At 37.2% G+C, this 19,656-nt stretch overlaps 1 protein-coding gene across 2 annotated transcripts in view; it reads left to right on the top strand.

Moving 5' to 3' along the window:
* LRP6 (LDL receptor related protein 6) overlaps positions 1-18,149 on the top strand; it is a 171,577-nt gene extending 153,428 nt beyond the window's left edge. For both annotated transcript variants that reach the window (XM_027129581.1, XM_027129583.1), the window contains 7 exons: positions 1,390-1,515; positions 5,979-6,215; positions 7,129-7,239; positions 11,170-11,400; positions 13,048-13,184; positions 13,842-13,939; positions 17,476-18,149. In XM_027129581.1, the coding sequence (XP_026985382.1) occupies positions 1,390-1,515; positions 5,979-6,215; positions 7,129-7,239; positions 11,170-11,400; positions 13,048-13,184; positions 13,842-13,939; positions 17,476-17,773 (1,238 nt within the window). In that variant the 3' untranslated portion in view covers positions 17,774-18,149. The remainder of the gene's footprint in view (positions 1-1,389; positions 1,516-5,978; positions 6,216-7,128; positions 7,240-11,169; positions 11,401-13,047; positions 13,185-13,841; positions 13,940-17,475) is intronic.
* Positions 18,150-19,656: the final 1,507 nt, after the last annotated feature.

The raw sequence follows: 19,656 nt of genomic DNA on the forward strand, positions 1-19,656 counted from the left end.
AAATGAATTGGAGTATGAAAGGAGGGAAGAGGAGTGAGAGCACCGTAGCTTGTTCAAGTCTTCATTGTGTTGTCACTGTTCATGAACTTAGAAGTTAAGTTAGGAGGTATCTGAGATTTAGAAAGTTAGAATTGTTGTCATTCTATGTTATAACATATAATTCATGCTGAATATTTAACAGAAATAAGGTAGAGATGATGTAATGGCTAAGTTATTTATTCAGTTGATATGAACATTTTATTGCAGAAGAATCTCAACGAAGGTTTTCAGAATTTCAGGGGGAATATCTTTAAAATTCAACACTTAAATATGGTTTTATATTTAGAAAAACTTTTTTTTTCAAATTTCTGATAACATTAAAGAAAATTGGATTGCTGTTTATGAAAAGTGTCATGAATTAAAAGGTTGAGAAAGTGCTCTATAGGTTGTACATCCTAATACAAGGACTGGGGTGTCTGCTTTGTGTGATACTACACACATGTGTAGTATCACACATCTGCTCGTTTGTACAGAGTTGACTCCCTCAATCTCATCAACACACACTGAAGCAGGACTGATGTGTTACTGAGAAAAGAGTCATAATAAATGGGTGGCTACTGGGATGACAGCTGTCAAGTTGCTTTTGACACGAGCTAAGTAGAAAAGTCAAAACAATGATTTCATTAAATACAACTTATGAGACAGACTTTGAAATGTGCCTGATAGTGTATTTATTTAATTTAACCCAAATATGAGGAAATTAAACATTTGTAACATTGCAAGTTCTTTTGCAGTTGACCAAGCAAATAATTTTGATTGTCTCTGGGTGGTTAGATTCATGTGAACTTGTTTTTTCTTCTAACAGCTCTAATTTTCAGCAGGTTCCTCATTGGAGTATACTTTTTGAGTGAAATCATCTTATCTCTCAGAAAGGTAGAATTTCGGAGTTAAAAATCTTTAGAAGAGTTTTTATATTTTAAAGAGAATAATATCCAAGTTTCAGCATTCTCCCTAGCATTTTTTTTAGTTCGAATAATCACTTTTTCTTATTCACAAAAATCAACATGAGCTGTACCGTTACCTTACTTTAAATACTGTAAAATATTTTATGTATAAGTATGTAAAGACAGTGGTTAGATATAAGTATTTTGTGTTTTAAATTGTTGTCCTCCTTTTCTTGTAGATTGTGTAGGGATGGGGTGAGAAATTATACTGTGTGGAAATAAAATTCAAAGGGATTTTACATTTGGTTTTGTTGGTAACTCAAAAATAATTGATTTTGTCTGGGCTCTTCCTTCTTCCTCCCTCCCTTCCTTTTCTTTTTCCGTTCTTTCTTTTTCTTTCCTTTCTTTTTTCTCTTCTCTCCTCTTCTGTGCTCTTCTTCTCTTCTCTTCTCTCTTCTCTTTGCAGGACAGCACCCTTGTACTCAGGATAATGGTGGCTGTTCACATATTTGTCTTGTAAAGGGAGATGGTACTACAAGGTGCTCCTGCCCCGTGCATTTGGTTCTGCTTCAAGATGAGCTACTATGTGGAGGTAAATATGTTATTATTTTTTTCTGAAAGTCTAAATGCCAGTCATGGTCCAAAACTCAGTCTAGCATTCTTTGATTTGACAGTGAAATTGCTTTCTCCTAACTTGATTGCTGACTTATATTTCATTTTCTGCACTATACTAGGCTTTTGGATTCTTCTAAGAGTGAATTCATCATGACAAGTGATAGGTGTAACCTAACCCTGGGACTAAGGCAAAAGGGGAAACTCATAACTGTGAATGAATCTACTTCCTAATAAAAAAGTAGCTTTTCCCACCCCAAAGGGTAACAAGGTGAATTAATTCTACCTCCTATAGTCTCCATCCATTGAATCCTAGATTCTATCAGTTTATATGTCATTGCTGGGAGTGTATCCAGTGAAAAGAATACTCTTTTGTTCAGTTCTATCAGCAGTTTCCTGTTGTTTCTCTTACTTATGGAGCCAAAAAAAAAAAAAAAAAATTTTTTTTTTTAAAGGTATCACTGAGTAGTAATAATGTTGTAGTGAAATTGGTTCAGTCACTCATGGGACCATAACAGATTGGTATATTCCTTTGTTAAAGCAAAGTATGGTAGCTTCAAATGCCATTATAATATTTTTTCCCTAATTCAGAAATTCTCCTCTCGGGGATAATGCTAAGTTAATTCAACTGAAGGAAAAAGTCTATTCTCTGCAGTGACAGAAATTTAAAAACAATTTCTAATGATAGGAAAGTTAGTAAAATAACTGAGTTTATATAGCTGTTAAACATTATGAGCATAAGCTGACGTAAAAATGTAGCCAAAATTTGGTGCAAGTGGAAAAAAAATATTAAAATTGCGTTTTCTACTGTGATGAGAATTACGTAAAAAACGTATTTCTGTGAACAAAGATTGAAAGGGCTTACACTCAAAATATAAAAATTATTGATAAGATGGTACACTCAAAATATAAAAATTATTGATAAGATGGTATTATAAGACTATTTTATTCTTCTAACTTTCCTTTAAGTTTTTTTAAAAAAATAAGTAACATGTATTGAGTAGCAGCTATGAGGCACTCTGTTTGGACTGCAGAAGATTTGCAGATCTTTGACGCAGAGCATACAGTTTAGTCGGGGAGATCAGATATGTGCATAGTAAAAGTTAAGCTCTGGTACTTGAAGTATCTCTCCCCAAAATAGCAGGCATTATACAACAATGTGAATATATTTAATGCCACTGAACTGTATATTTTAAAATGGCTAAAGGTGATAAACTTGTTACATGTATTTTACCACAATTAAAAAAAAAAACAACTGTTTCCATGTCAGGGTGCCAGATTATTGCTCTAATAAGGCAAATCCTAGAAAAATATGCCTTTATGTAATGATAACGTAGGTAAAACTGAATCAAAGATACCACCTTTCATTTAGAAAATGTCCTGTAAAAGACCAGTGTTTTCTTCCTTCACTTAGTGATTGTTTTTAATGTATATATTAAATGCATATTTTTATTAAATGCATTGTTTTTAACAAATGTGTACAATGGTGTTACCAACACCCAAATCTAGACATACGGTGTTTTCATTAAGAAAAGTTCCCTGTGTCCTAGCAGCCAGTTCTCTTCCAGAAGTAACGATTTTTTTAATTCTCATCCTCATAGTTTAGCTTTGCCTGTTCTTGAACTTTATATAAGGAATCATGACGTATGTACTGTATGTCTGCATTCTCTTGCTTAATATAATATTTTTGAGATTCATCCTTATAGTGGAGTGCATCAGTCATTTTTATCTTTTTGTTGCTAGTAGTATGTTTCATTGTATAAATAAGCCACAGTTTTATTATTCTTGTGTTGAGGGACATTTTAATTGTTTTCAGTTTTTGTTATTAAGAGTGAAACTGCAGTGAATGTTTTTATACAAGATTTTTCTTGTGACTTAACATTGATTTTACAATGGAGGTAAATGAAATACAGAATCTTAATTCCTCTGCTTGACCTTCAAGATGTGTTTTCATTTCAGCCTATTTTACCAACCCATCTCATTTGTATTTCTGCCCAATCTGCTCACTTTATTTTTGTGTGGCTGTTTGGAGTTCGACATCACTGTGGCATGTTCTGTTTTGTTTTGCTTCTGTGGGTTTTCTTGTGGTATTTCAGGGATGTATTTTTCTTCTTGCCTGCACATCCTCAATCTCTCGTTTTCAAGGTGCAGCTGATGAGTCTTCCTCATGATCTTTGAAACCTTCACTAGCTGTTACTGTTGTCCCTTTTTCTGAATTGTAGCACTTGTTAGCAGCATGCAGCTCAGAGTTACATAATCATTTGTTTTATATTCATTAGTGTGTTCCTAGCCCCAACCAAATTAAAAGCTCTTTAAGGACATGGACCATATTTTATCTGTTTTTATTCTCCATATGATCTGTTACAGTGCTCTGTACATAATAGGATCAGATTTCCTCTAAAAAGTCCCTCAAATTCTCCATGTAAAATGTTCACTTGTAATCTCTATTCTCTATCTAATATTCTCTATTTTAAGGATAAAAGGTTTTCTGATCCACAGTCATATAATAAAGTTCTGTTCTCTAGAGAATTTACTAACAGACAAGTTTTTAAAAGGAATCAGTGGGCCTGTGATACAGTAGTAAAGGTAATGGGCTAAAAGTAAGGAGACTGCCCTTCTAGTCCTCTTTTTTTTTTAATCACTCTTGTTCATAGGAAGCTCTTTGACCTTGGTGATCACTTAGCCTCTCTGAACCTCAGTTTCTTCATTTGCAAAACAAAGAAATTCGGATTGAATGACTGTTCTCAAACTGGTCTCAGCATATTTTTACATTTTAAAGAACTGCTGAGGAGAGCTTTTGTTTGCATAGGTTATATTTATCTGTATTTACCGTAGTAGGATTTGAAACCAAGAACTTTAAAAAATAACAATAATAAACCTTTACATGTTCTCAAATTAAAACTGTTAAGAAAATTAACTGTATTTTCTAAAGCAAAATAATTTTAGTGAGAAATATGGCATTATTTTTACTTTTTTATAAATCTGTAATGTTGGGCTAGATTCTGATGTCTACTTCTGCATTCAGTCTGTTGTAGTACATAGTTTTGTTGAAGTACATGAAGAAATTTGGCCTCATACAGATATGAGGAAAATGGAGGACTATAATATAGCCTTTTCAAATAATTATGTACATTTATGTTGAATTCTACACCAAATCTTGACAAGGGATCATTTTCTATAGGTTGAGTTGTAATGTGGAATTTGAAACCATATCAGCTCACTTTTCCTAGTCTCATGTTGAAATCTGTTAATCTTGTGCTCAAAATGGATATTTTACCCATGCACTGTTTTGTAACCTTACACCTTGGTCATTTGGAAATATTAGAATTGCACTCAGAAATTCCCAGATCTTCAGATTTTGATGCGTTTCATTATACAGTATCGAAAAAAATAACATTACCACCAATCTCATCATAAAAATATTTAAGTACTAGGAGTCTGTCAAGTTTAGTTTTGGATATAGGTCTTCCAAAATTATAATTTCTGATTGAAAGTTCCAGTGTTATAATTTGCCACAGAAGTACAGTGTTATAATGATTTGCTCTTGAAATGATTGACTCACTGGTTCATTTTTTTTAAAACTTCCTGCCAAATACCCAAGTGCGAACATTGATAGTTTATCTGTCAGTTGTTCTTTCACATCAGAAGGGTGTCCCATTTTAGGTTGCGTTTATAGCTCAGAATGCTTTCCCTTAAGAAACCATCATGCTGAGGTATGCAACACGAGCTTTGTACATGCTTCCTATTTTGTCAGACAGTATTGAGGACACATGTACTCAAAGAATTGATTTTAATGTAATTAATATTTTTACTGATTCATCAAGAACATTCTTAAATGAAACTGGCTTCCCCATTGCCCCCCACCCCGTGTGTATGTGACTATGTAGAATGCAGTGACTACTGGTACAGTTTGGTGCCATTGCCTCGAATCTGCTACGGTGCCAAGAGTTTTACCCACCATTCCTTTTGTGGCACCAATGCAAGTGACATGTTAATATTATTATAAAATAGTTGCTGTCAATTCCCTGAAAGAGGTCGCAGGTTAGGAACCCCCAGGGGTTTGTGGACCATTATTTGAGAACCTCAGGGCTAGAAAAGTTATGAATTCTAAGGTAACTTTAAAATATTTGGAGGTCGATGATTATAGTGATGATTCCCAGGTTATGTGTGAGATTATAATGGATTGCAAATACAGCAATCCTACTTGAATTATAGTATATGAGAAAACTTCTGCCTTATAGTTTTGCAAGTTAGTGAATCTAAATGAAGTACTGTAAAGATTATATTTCTATGATTCAGTGAGACACTTTACAAATTTTATCTATTATAAAGTGTTTTGTACATGCTAATTATTAAATGGGCTTCACTCAGGTGTAAATGTTTGTACCTCTGTGTGACTGTGATTATGTTTTTGTCACTCCCCTCCCCCTTGTTCATTTGAAGAACCCCCGACATGTTCTCCTCAGCAGTTTACTTGTTTCACGGGAGAAATTGACTGTATCCCTGTGGCTTGGCGGTGCGATGGGTTTACTGAATGTGAAGATCACAGTGATGAGCTCAATTGTCCTGTGTGCTCAGAGTCCCAGTTCCAGTGTGCCAGTGGGCAGTGTATTGATGGCGCCCTGAGATGCAATGGAGATGCCAACTGCCAGGATAAGTCAGATGAGAAGAACTGTGAAGGTATCCGAAATTCCTAGGCCTGGTTATGGAGTCCTTTTTCAATTAAGTTGTTTGAAATTCAGAGTATTGCTTTGGCTCATTCAGTGGTAGATTTGGGGTTTTTCAAGTGTATTTGACTTTATTATTTCTAAACATAGTAGCATGTTCTAAATTGTTTTAATTCACTTAACATGCGTAAGGTTTATACACGTTAATAAGCTTTGCAAGTTGAGAAATGAGGCCAAAACATTAGACCTTCAGTATGTAAAACTAGTCCTTATTTCCAGTGAGCTCTCAGTTAGTGGGTTTATTTATTACAACGTAAAATAATTTCATATTTTCTTCTTTTATCTGCTAACCTTTAACACAGTAAAAAACAACCACAACAAAAACAAGAAAAACAAATTCTCTGGAAATTTTTAGTGTACAGAAATGCATGTAGAATTCTTTAATTCTTGACAGAATTATTAGTGAAAGATGAAATTTAGCATAAAGGACAAAATAGGAAATTTTGTGCTGGATTCCTTTGTCTTCTCTTTTCTTTCAACCAGTTGAAATCCCTAGAGAATAATTTGTAAGTTTTCTCTAAAAGTCTAATTTGTTTTTCATTTGCACCCAGAAAGCACTTTTTTTTTTTTTTTTTGCTGTACGCGGGCCTCTCACTGTTGCAGCCTCTCACTGTTGCGGCCTCTCCCGTTGCGGAGCACAGGCTCCGGACCCGCAGGCCCAGCGGCCGTGGCTCACGGGCCCAGCCACTCCGCGGCATGTGGGATCTTCCCGGACCGGGGCACGAACCCATGTCCCCTGCATCAGCAGGTGGGCTCTCAACCACTGCGCCACCAGGGAAGCCCCAGAAAGCACTTTTTGACTTTTGCCAGAGTTTACCTTTACATGGTAGCAAAAATAAGAAAACTATTTGCATTTTTTTCCTCAGTGCTTTGTTTAATTGATCAATTCCGCTGCGCCAACGGTCAGTGCATTGGAAAACACAAGAAATGTGATCATAATTTAGATTGCAGCGACAAATCAGATGAACTGGATTGTTGTAAGTATGACTAAAACCTTGTTTTTTACTCTTAAGGGAGAAGTTTTATAGTACTTTTCCTTTTCTTTATGTGTGAGTTTCACTTACAACCAATATTTCCTTATTAAGAAACAAGTTATTAAGTTAGTTGTTTGTACCAGGGATTTCTTACATTTTATATTTAATAATTTCTTAAAGACAGTAGTTTTCTTATGTACAAAAATCTTCACAGAAACATTTAGTAAAGCATCAGAAAAGAATATTGTTTTGCCAAAACTAAAGTTAGGAAATTCTCAGTTTAGATATGTAGAAATCAATCAGTGGTCTAAACTTAAGAGTTTCTGAACATTGGTCCATGTTTAAAATCTCCCATTTTTTTTCTGGGTAATTTTCTACCAGTGACTTTAAGAGCTTCCTTAAAATGCAGCCTGAGGATACGTGAGCCACCTTATACCCCTAGGTCTAGAGACCTTAGGCTAAATAACCTGTGTTTCTTCAGTGTTCATAACTATTGACTAATGTCCTAACATAAAATATATCCCAAATTGACAAACAGTTCTGAATGGAATTCAACACAAGCCAGGTCTACCTACCCTGTTTGTGGAGTTTAGACAGAACTCATTTTAAAGCTCTTTAATCTTAACAAAGACTTTAAGCTGGTATTTTTACAAAATTCAAATGGGAGACTCACTAAAATTTTTGGAAACTGTTCATTTATTCCGCAAACATGTGCTGAATACCTACTGTGTGCTGAGGATGCATGGTACCTGTACCAGGGTTCTCAAAGTCCTCTGTGGTTGGAGGTAGTAGTAAGAAGAGGGATTTTAAAGCCAGGCAGAGATGGGTTTGAATTCTAACTTCACCACTTACCAGCAATTATTTGCTCTTGTTAGGCCTCAGTTTCTCCATCTTTATTTTTTATTTTTTTGCGGTACGCGGGCCTCTCACTGTTGTGGCCTCTCCCGTTGCGGAGCACAGGCTCCTGACGCGCAGGCGCAGCGGCCATGGCTCATGGGCCCAGCCACTCTGCGGCACGTGGGATCCTCCCAGACCAGGGCACGAACCCGTGTCCCCTGCATCGGCAGGCGGACTCTGAACCACTGCGCCACCAGGGAAGCCCTCTATCTTTAAAATGAAGATAATGTTTAGCATGGCTGTTGTGAGAAAATTAAATGATTTAATGTATATAAAACATACAGCTTGGATCATAGTAGGTACTTGATAAAGGAGTGTGATAAATGATATTAAATGTGCTGTAATAGAGATCTATACAAGGATTAGCACAAAGAAGAGAGTAGTCAGATCTTTAGGAATGAAGATGGGTTTCAGGGAAAACGTCTTAGAAAAATGGTGCATAAGGTTGGTGGGTGTTGGTCAGGAATAGCGTTACTTATGCGGATAAGTGGAGAGATTGCATTCCAGGCAGAGGGACTGTCCTGTCCTGCTCAAAACCAGAGTGAAACAAGCACCTTTGAGAAGTTACATGTAAATTGGACTGCCAAAGTACAGTCTCCTGTCTTGAGGGGTGTCAGCTGGAGGTAGCATATGTAAAGGTGAGGTCACGAAGGATTTTGCTTTTCCTCTAAAGAGTCTAGGCAGTATTCCAGAATAACGGAACGCCATTGAAAAACTTAAGTGAAGGACTGGCATGGCTGCATAATTGTGAAAGCTGTAAAGCAGATGCATTGGAGGTGATAAGATTATGGCAGGGAAATTTTTTAGATTGGTTTTAGATTTGAAAATTTTTTGACCACATCAAGAGGAATACAAAGATGTGAGTACACACAAACGAAAGTGTCATACAGCAGTATTTACCTATATTGTGTGGAATGCATTCTGAAGTTTTCTGTTTCAAAATGCTGCTTTCAACCCACTAAGTTTTTACCATCTAATGACTTGCAGCCTATAATTTTAAAATGCTGTGGAGGCTATTGTAGTTCCAGCAGAAGACGGTGGAGGTCTAAATCAAGGGGAGCAGTGGTGGTGGGAAGGGGGGAGGGGATAGATTTCAGAGTTATTCCAGAAATAGAATAAAAAGGGTTTGGTAACCACTGAGAGTTGATAAGTCTAGATTGACTCACAGGTTACCTCATTGAGTGACTGGAGTCATAAACCAGAATATGTGTCAGAGACTAAGAACCCAAGTATCATTTTGTATCTTGACTGTGGATGTCATGTTTAGCTGATGTAGATTTTTAATTAGTTTATTTTTGTTTTAAAGTTAATTTAAATTCCTTTAATTTGCTACAGGTGCCATCATTTATTTATGATCTACCTTACCCTGGAGTCTAGGAAACATTGACAAATGATGGTGACTATGAGTTCAGTTTGGATTATGTTGCATTAAAGTTGCCCATTGGGTATCCTATTGTAGCTATTCAGAAAGTTAACTATATGTAGTTATATATAGCTCAAGAGAGAGAGATGTAGCTCTGTAGCTCAAGAGAGAGAGATGGGCTTTTTAGTTTATTAACGTTAATTACAGCTGAGGCAGTAGACGAAATCTCCTAGGGAGAGTAAGCAGCGGAGGAAAATAGCAGGTGGTAGACAGAACTCTGGGGAAGCACCTGCACTTGAGGCAGACAGAAGAGAATGAAGCCAGCAAGAGGAAACAGAACAAATAATCAGTTGGTAAAACTGAGAGAGCGGTATCTTGGAAGGTTCAGGCATTTTTGAGAAGAAAACAGGAGTCAGCAATATCGAATGTGTAGAAATGTCAGTGAGAAGAAGAGTTTATTGACCATGGCAAATAGGAGAACTTTGACCTTCTCAGACGAGTTTCATTGTGGTAGTGAGGACAGAAGTCTAATTTCAGTGAGTTAAGATGTGACCCAGAGACTAAGAATTGGAGATGGTGAGTGTAAACTGTTCTTTCTTGAAGGTTGGCGTTAGAAAGGAATGCCAGTGCACTGAAAAAGAATGAGAAAGATGGGCTGTTGCTCACAAGGACTAAGGAGTCTGCCTCAGGGTCCATAGGTGATAATATGGGACTGGCAGCCCCTACATATTATGTAACGTAGTGATGTTGTTTTCTCTCATTTCTTGGATTTAATCATAGGGTGAGTTAGCTATGTGGATGGGTGCTTTTGAGGCAAGATGAAGCAGAAGGAAGGTGTTTAAAGGATCTGCAATTGTGGAATATAGTCTGACTTCAGAATGGAAGGATTTTCCTTCTGAATAGAAGAGTAATGCTCTGAATCTGATGAGCCCTTTTGCTATTTCCCTCTACCTCTAATATTGATGCCCTCTGCTTCTCAGATCAGATAGATGAGGGATTCCATGAATATAGATGCCATGGGCATCTCATGCTCTGGCTTTCCTTTCTGAGTCCTCGGGCACTCACGTATCAGAGACCTTATATTCCTTGCCCTCAGGCAACTAGACTCCCCCTTAAGGCAGCAGTATGTTGGGCCTGAGAGCTAATGCTCATCTGTAGCTTCTGCTTTCTCTTCACGAGGCCTAAATGTCACTTTTCAGACCTAAAATCAAGCTCAGAGCTGATATTGGCTTCTTTACCATTCCAGGTAAAACATTTGATGACTTTTCCAGGTCCATCCCTTCTGACCCTAAAATTTTCTCTGAAATTCCAAAGTAACCTTATTGATTTTTATGATATACAGAATGAACTAGGATAGATTTTATCTGTATATGTGGTTTTAAGCTTCTTAATGGTGTTTAAATCTATAATTAACATTTTTGTTATTGATTTACAATTATACTTCCCAATGTATTCTATGTCTGTTTTCACTTAAGGATAATTCGTTTTGATTCCTAACAATGACATTTATGTATATATCCATGGGGCATGATGTATATGTATTCATAAAAGAGAAAAGTGTTTATGAGTTGTCTTCATTAGCCTCACATTCTGCTTGCAAGCCTCTTTTTAATTACTATTTTGGACCTACAGTTGTTTTTCCATTATATAATTGTACTGCATTCCCATTTTAGATCCAACTGAGGAGCCAGCACCACAGGCCACCAATACAGTTGGTTCAGTTATTGGAGTAATCGTTACCATTTTTGTGTCTGGAACCATATACTTTATTTGCCAGAGGATGTTGTGTCCACGTATGAAGGGCGATGGGGAAACCATGACTAATGACTATGTAGTTCATGGACCAGCTTCTGTGCCCCTTGGTTATGTGCCACACCCAAGCTCTTTGTCAGGATCCCTTCCAGGTGAGCTGAGACTGATCCATTGAGAATCAAGTCTTGGGTCCTGGCAAGATTGCCACGTTTCCATTATGGAAACAGAATACTGCCTACAGTCTGTGTCAACGTAGACCGCTTTGGGTTTAAACAATTATAAGAACAAATGTTCTCTTTTACTTTTAGCACCTTCTCTTTACACAGAAGTCCTTAGGTATGGTTTGGTAGAAATTGCCAAAGGATATAAAGCAAATATATGTACATACAAGCATTTATATGTAATACATTTACTGCATATACTGCGTTTCCGGATGTGCTCTACTGAAAATGAATCAGCTGGTCATTTGGTGAAAAGAGTCATGAACCACAATTCTTTAGGTTCACTACCAAGAGACCTCAGTACTACTGAGCCCAGGAATTAAAGGAGGCCAAAAAATGGATGAAGATTCCTTTTCAGCAAACAGAGATTTAGAAATACCTGAGTGATAGCAGGGAGGTATATATCATCTTACGTTTTCTCCTAACTTAGGTGATGACAGTGGGAGTAGGTTTTGTTCAAACATAGCCAAGTTACCAGATGTTCTATACTTGAGAGAGACCATATTGCTCTAGGGACGTACAGCTTTCTTTTCTTTTCTTTTTTTTTAAATAAATTTATTTATTTATTTTTGGCTTCGTTGGGTCTTTGTTGCTGCGAGTGGGCTTTCTCTAGTTGTGGCGAGCGGGGGCCACTCTTCGTTCCTCTGCACGGGCTTCTCATTGCGGTGGCCTCTCCCGCTGTGGAGCACGGGCTTTAGGCGCGCGGGCTTCAGTAGTTGTGGCTTGCGGACTCCAGAGCACAGGCTCAGTAGCTGTGACGCACAGGCCTATCTGCTCCGCGGCATGTGGGATCCTCCCGGACCAGGGCTCGAACCCGTGTCCTCTGCATTGGCAGGCAGATTCTCAACCACTGCACCACCAGGGAAGCCCCAGCTTTCTTTTCAATGCATTTTGGTACCCTCAGTGAAAGGAAGCCTTTCTTGTGATGAATATGGAGAAAGATAATACCAGGCCAAGAGCCCTGTGAAAATAAGAACTTATTCTGGATGTTAACTCTAAGGAAACATGTGATTTTAAAAACTGTTAATGATTCCTTGTTACCATACCCAACTTTGTTAGTGGAATTTGGGAAGTCACTTTGAAAAAATGGAATTTTTTCTTTAGCATTGTAGTTGTGATTCCAACAACATTTGCATCCAGTAGATAAAGCAATAATCTTCCATACAGTGAATTTATGCCCTTAAAAATGGGTTTAGTTTTCTTTTGAGCAGATCTGTTACTTAGTCTGCCCTGCTTTGCAGCCTCCACTCTCCACAGTTCTTTCTTTCTCAGATCCTCTAAGAGGTTGAAAACCTCACAGTTTGAAGAGCTCTGCTTCCATTCTGGGGAAGAGGAAGGGCTGGGAGCTATTCTTGGCCTTGTTCTAGGCCAGCTCTCAGTGGAAGTGTCCACTTCTAGGGAACATTTGTTTCTCTTTTCCATTAAGTGTTTTCAATTGTTATTGGGAAAAGAGAGCGTAAATTGTTTTAAAGCCAAACTATTTGACTATTGGTATCTGTAATTTTAGTACTGAATAAAATTATTTCATGCATTTTTATAGATCTTGTTCAACTTCAGTATTATCCTCTTTCATTTTAGGAATGTCTCGAGGTAAATCAATGATAAGCTCCCTCAGTATCATGGGGGGAAGCAGCGGACCCCCTTATGACCGAGCTCATGTCACAGGAGCATCGTCAAGTAGTTCTTCAAGCACCAAAGGCACTTACTTCCCTGCAGTAAGCAGTCTGTTTTCCTTTGTTCACTTTGAATACTAAGATAAACAGGATCTTAGACTTTTAACTTATTTAAATGTGGGTACTCAGTGATGGTAATATAAAAAGTTTTTTAGTATAGAATTTAGGTATATAAGGCTCAAAGGATTTACCACCACGTGAGCACTTAGAAATCTTTCTTTAAGTTTACTGTGTAGCAACCAGCATATTTGAAAACACTGACATTAATTTCATATACTGGGTAAAAGCAGAACTATTGAATAGTACCTCCTGAGAGGCTAAGGACCTTCATTCCATGACCTCCCAAGAGACGAAGCACACCTGGTATTTCTCCTAAGTCAGTAATTTTTCTCTAAACATTTATAATTTTAAAAACTCAGAACCCAGTTGTGCTGCACTTAAACCAGTGACTTGTAGATTACAGATTTCCTTCTCATCACCTTGTGCTATTCAGCCATAATGAAATTGTGTCTTGGGGGGTGGAGAGCCACAGTCCTGAAGTACTATTTTAGGTCAGTTCTTTGAAACAGGATTGTGCTACTAGTGTAATGGAAAGTAATATGAACAGAGATGAAGAAAAATAAGTTGAAAAAAGGCTAATAGTCTCTTGTCTGGAATAGACTATTCTTATTTCAATAATTTGATTATTTTTCCTTTTAGATTTTGAACCCTCCGCCATCCCCGGCCACAGAGCGATCACATTACACTATGGAATTTGGTTATTCTTCAAACAGTCCTTCCACTCACAGGTCCTACAGGTAATACACATCCTCCTCCAGCATAAATCAAAGTATTTATTAGAAGCAAGTATTCTAGTTGTGAGTTTGCTGTAGCCCTGAATGAATAAATGATGGTCACCAAGAGAGAACAGGCATCTTATCTTGGCAATGCTGATATTGCCCCTACCACAAATCCTTTTCTTTTGGGGCATTATACGGTTTTAAAATTGAAGTATAGTTGATGTACAATACTATATAAGTTACAGGTGTACAGTATAGTGACTCACAATTTTTAGGGGTTATACTCCATTTATAGTTATTATAAAATATTGGCTGTTCCCTGTATTGTACAATATATCCTTGTAGCTTATTTTATACCTAAAATATTATACCTCTTATTCCCCTGCCCCTAAATTGCCCCTCCCCACTTCTGTCTCCCCAGTAGTAACCACTAGTTTGTTCTCTGTATCTGTGGGCCTGCTTCTTTTTTGTTATATTCACTAGTTTGTTGTATTTTTTAAATTCCACATATAATTGATATCGTACAGTATTTGTCTTTCTCTGTCTGACTTATTTCACTTAACTCAATACCTTCCAAGTCCATCCATGTTACTGCAAATGGCAAAATGTCTTTTTTATGGCTGAATAGTATTCCATTTTGTGTGTGTGTGTGTGTGTGTGTGTGTGTGTGTGTGTGTGTGTGTGCACCACATCTTTATCCATTCATGTGTTGATGGACACTTAGGTTGCTTCCATATCTTGGCAATTGTAATAATGCTGCTGGGAACATTGGGGTGCACATATCTTTTCAAATTAGTGTTTCCATTTTTTCAGATACATACCCAGGAGTGGAATTGCTGGGTCATATGATAGTTCTATTTTAGTTTTTTGAGAAACCTCCATACTGTTTTCCGCAGTGGCTGCATCAATTTGCATTCCCACTAACAGTATACAAGGGTTCCCTTTTCTCTACGTCCTGCCAACATTTGTTATTAGTGTTCTTTCTGATGATAGCCCTTCTGACAGGTGTGAAGTGATACCTCATTGTGGTTTTGATTTGCATTTTGCTGATGATAGCAGTGTCAAGCATCTTTTCATGTGCCTGTTGGCCATCTGCATTTCCTCTTTGGAAAAATGTCTGTTCGGGTCTTCAGGGCACTATACATTTTTTAAAGAGAGTCAAAAATGCTGTCTTTTAAAGTATTAAGGTAGAGCCCCCAGGCTTTGGCAGTATTCTAAGGAAGTTACCCCACAAAGTGACTTGATTGCAAAAAGGTTACTGCTGAGGTTAGGTTTGATTGATAGTCTTCAGTGGAATATTGGGATAAAACTAAGGTTGGGAGCGTTACGAGAACTCTAAAATAGCAGGAGTATTAAGGGAACAGAATTTGAGAAGAGTTGAGAGAAGCTTAAGTTCACCTCTTGCTTACATATGTTATTACAATCTGGAATGAAAAGTTTCTCCTATAGTTGCATGGAATAAATCATGACTCACTAAAATAACTGAAATGTATTTGTAAGCCAGAAATGGGAGGATTATGCCTTTGTGCTGATTCGTGAGGCCGTAGAGCATAGGGATGAGCAAGTTAAGTCCTCGTGTGTCATTTTTCGTCTTATTCGAGAGGCCAGCAGAAGGTCAAAAACTTATACTCTCTCTTCACTTAGTGCCCAGTGTTTATTGGCATCCCTCAAGTGCCTATTATCTTCGAGATCAGGTGTTTTCTAGCATTCCAGTCAGATTGCCCTGATACATAACTTCATAGATGTGTAGGAGGCAAGTGGAAATTGTTCATAGTATCTCATTCACAATTCTCATTCAGTTTATGGATAAGATAGGCTTGGCTCTGAACTGATTGTTTTTATGTTTTATTGTAAATGTTGCTTTCCCTACCACAGGTTTGTTCTAAAAAGCCAAATAGAAAGGCAGAAACCTGAAAATTGAAAAAACAAAAGGAAAGACCTAAAATTTTACTTTAAAAAAATTAATTTCCTTAAGTTGAATAAAACACTGTTTGGTTCAAGTAAACGTAATTGCATCAAAAACAATTCTTATTTAACCATTTCCCACATCTCAAGCCCAATTTATTTCTTCAGAGTGAAACTTTTTATCATTTGTTGAAATTTTTGTCTAACTTAAAGTTTGTGGAACTTAAAAGAATTTTGTTAATTCTGTTTCCTTTCGTTCTCTCCTCTTTTTTTTTTTTTCTCCCATGAAAATGGAATTTGGGCCTTTTAAATGTAGAGCCAAGAAATTTCTCCAAGGCTCGCCACCTGATTGGACAGAAAGATAAGACCTAAAAAATACTATGACATCATGTCGGTACTGGTAGTAAAAATGCTTGAGAACCTGCTTGGCAGGTCGTGTAACTTGTGGTCTTTTGCAGCCATTTCTTTTCATACCACTGAGGGCTTGCCTCACATGGCTTTTATCCTGAGGTGTTATCTGGCACTCTGTATCACTAGGTATTTTATAAATCGTTCCTTCAGTTTTACACTTGCTCTTGCCCTACTCTTGCAGTCATTTTGTCTGATGGGAAAGCATATAAATAAATCTTGATTGAGATAAATATGAAATAAGATCAGCTTTACTATACTTAGACTATGAACGGTATAAGAAGTCATAGATAGAAGTAGAAATGATAGAAAAGCCAGCAATTTGTCAGCTCTTATTTTCACTAGTATATTTCTCTCTTTCCAGTGCCTTTTTCTTTAGTTAGCCACGCTACAAACTTGACTTAACAGCTATAGATTACTTGAAAAGGTAGCTTAAAAGGTGTAAAAAATAAATTAGGACTCTGAAATACGTATTAGAAAATTCACTGGTCCTGTATGGATACCTAGAATTTATCATTTTGATGTTCAGTTAGAGCCACTCTTATGACAATATGCTTGTCTACATACAGGGAATCAACACTCCTTCCCCCAAACCACAGCAATTTTCCTTTGCTGATAGTAATAATAATGGGATAGATAAGCTCCTTAGGCTGTCTACCAAAATTCAGCCTGGCTTGTACAGTATTTGAGTTGTAAAGAGAGAGTGAAGTCTTCAGATATCATTAAATTATTCATCAGGTAAATCATAGATCGTTTAAGGAGTATTGAGAGAATGCTAACATGTTTGAGTAATGTAAGATAATAAAGACCCATTCTTCTCACAGATCATGGAGAGGCAGAAGTTGGTGAGGTCCACTCTATAGACTAAATCCAAAATGTATAACTGATTTTCCAAAGATGACCATTAAATACAACTTTGAATAGTTCTTTTTTATTCTATGATACAGGGTAACTTAAAGATACAAGCGCACACCCAGAGGCTAGAATGGGTTCACCTCTGCATTCCCATTCTATCCAATTTTAATTGCCTCTAATCACATTTTATCTACAAATATGAAACACATGCTATCTTCCTCCTCCAATCTGCCATGGAAAACTGCCTCTTGGTTGGTTCAGCCTTAAATTGTAGTAGCTTATCGTCTTGCAGGTGAGGTTTGCGTTTAATACCTCTGTATTCTGATAGAGAAAACCACCTCTCCAGAAGCCTGACTCAGCCTCTCCTGATTTTCTCCCTATGCCAGCTACAGGCCGCACAGTTACCGGCACTTTGCACCGCCCACCACACCCTGCAGCACAGATGTTTGTGACAGTGACTACGCTCCCAGCCGGAGAATAATGACCTCAGTGGCCACAGCCAAGGGCTACACTAGTGACTTGAACTATGACTCAGAGCCTGTGCCTCCGCCTCCCACGCCCCGAAGCCAGTACTTGTCCGCAGAAGAGAACTATGAAAGCTGCCCACCTTCTCCATACACAGAGAGGAGCTACTCTCATCACCTCTACCCACCGCCGCCCTCTCCCTGTACAGACTCCTCCTGAGGAGGGGCCCTCCTCCTCTGACTGCCTCCCACATGAAAGTGTAAACACGAAATCGGTTGAGATCTGGAGGGGGGGAGGGAGCTCTTCGAGAAGGGTGAGGCAGACCATGTACAGATAAAAATTATAAATGGGTTAGGGCATACTGGAGATATTTGTACAGAAGGAAAAGATATTTATATATTTTCTTAAAACAGCACATTTGCTGCTTGTGCCATAAAAATTTGTATAAAAAATAAATTTGTACTAAAAGTTTTATTTTTGCAAACTAAATACACAAAGCATGCCTTAAACCCAGTGAAGTGACTGAGTACAAAGGAAACAGGAATAATAAAGGCATCACTGACCAGGAATGTCTGGGCTTTATTGATACCAAAAAGAAGAAAAAAAATTAAAGTCCATCTCAGAGCAGCAAACTATAGATACTTGGAAGTAGCCAAATGGCCTTCATGTTAACTAACATTTGAAGGCCAGCAGATTTAAGAAATGAAAGGAAAAAAAAGAATTAATACTAACTTTGGATAAAGGGCTTTGTTTTCTCTAGGAATCCAACAGTTTTATCGAGGAAAATAGATATTTATAAAAATCCATTTGGGGTGCTGCTGTTGTGGGAGAGATCAGCTGTCTGGTAAGATGATATGGGGCCGTTTGTTGTGCAAGTCTTCTATCCCTACCTTAAAACTCACCCCTCTGTCATATATTAATTTTTTTCCCTGGATGTTTTCACCTTGCTTCCTCCCCTAGCAGTATTGTAGGGTATTTTGCCAAAATACCATAATTTATTCACAGTTTTTTATCTGAGGATTGATAAAATGGAATTTTCTAATTAAGGTTTCATTTTAATATTTCTACTAGCTCCATACCCCAGTCAGCTTAGCTCTTCATTTGGACTGCTGTGTTCGCATAATGATCAAAGGTTAGACATGTTATTGCTCCTCTTTACTTCCAAGATTGTTTTAATGCTCATTAAAATGTCTTTGTACAACACATATAGAAAATGTTTAAGAGTTACAAATTTAACCATTAAGTTTTTGTTGTAAATTAATCATATATCCTTGCAGTACTTTCAGCATATAATATCACAATATGAAATCATTTTTATATGTATCTTTCCTAGTAAACCATTTAAATATGTTCCGGTTAGAGACAATCTATTTAAAAAGAGAATTTTTTTGTTATCGTTGGGTTTTCCCTTTATTAACTGTTGGTGACATTTTCATGTTCTTTAGGCCAATTTTTCTCAGAATGATCTCTACATACATACCTCTTCTAACGTGTGACATGAGTTTAATATCTTTCTGTTACCTAATGTGAATGTTAGATTGTTTTCAAATTATCCATGAATTATTCTTATAATCACCTCATATATTTTTTATGTGTCTTCTCTCTTATTCCATGATGGATTAAGACGATTTAACAAATTTAACAATATGGATTACATGAGAAGGCAAACTATTAACTTCTCAGCTGTCAGAACTTGGGTGGAGGGGAATATTGGAAGGCTCTTATGTAATCTGCCTGACCTGTGTGGTACTGGGGCTGCTTCATCTTCAGCTATCAGGGCTGACCTGTGGAATGATTCTAGCACTGCTCTGCCACCTTGCCAGAAGTTGGTTTCCTGCTTTTTACATGTTTCCAGAATTTCTCTGCTAAAGTTGAATGTGTTTTTAAACTAATGTATTTTTACCTTAACAGATGTTGGTCAGTTGTTATCGAATGATTTTTTTTTTTTTTAATTCTGTTTTGTTGAGGCCTCTCTGGATTTCAGGACTGAAGAGAAAACAGTGGAAGAAGGGATTCAGAATTTTGATAGAGGTGAACTAACTGTTTAAGCAATTTAAAAATATACCTAAGTAATCTTTTTAAAGAGAAAAAAACACAGTTTC

This window comes from Aethalodelphis obliquidens, unplaced genomic scaffold, assembly GCF_003676395.1.
Source record: "Aethalodelphis obliquidens isolate GAN/ISIS:26980383/991018 unplaced genomic scaffold, ASM367639v1 scaffold36, whole genome shotgun sequence".
Classification (NCBI taxonomy): domain Eukaryota; kingdom Metazoa; phylum Chordata; class Mammalia; order Artiodactyla; family Delphinidae; genus Aethalodelphis; species Aethalodelphis obliquidens.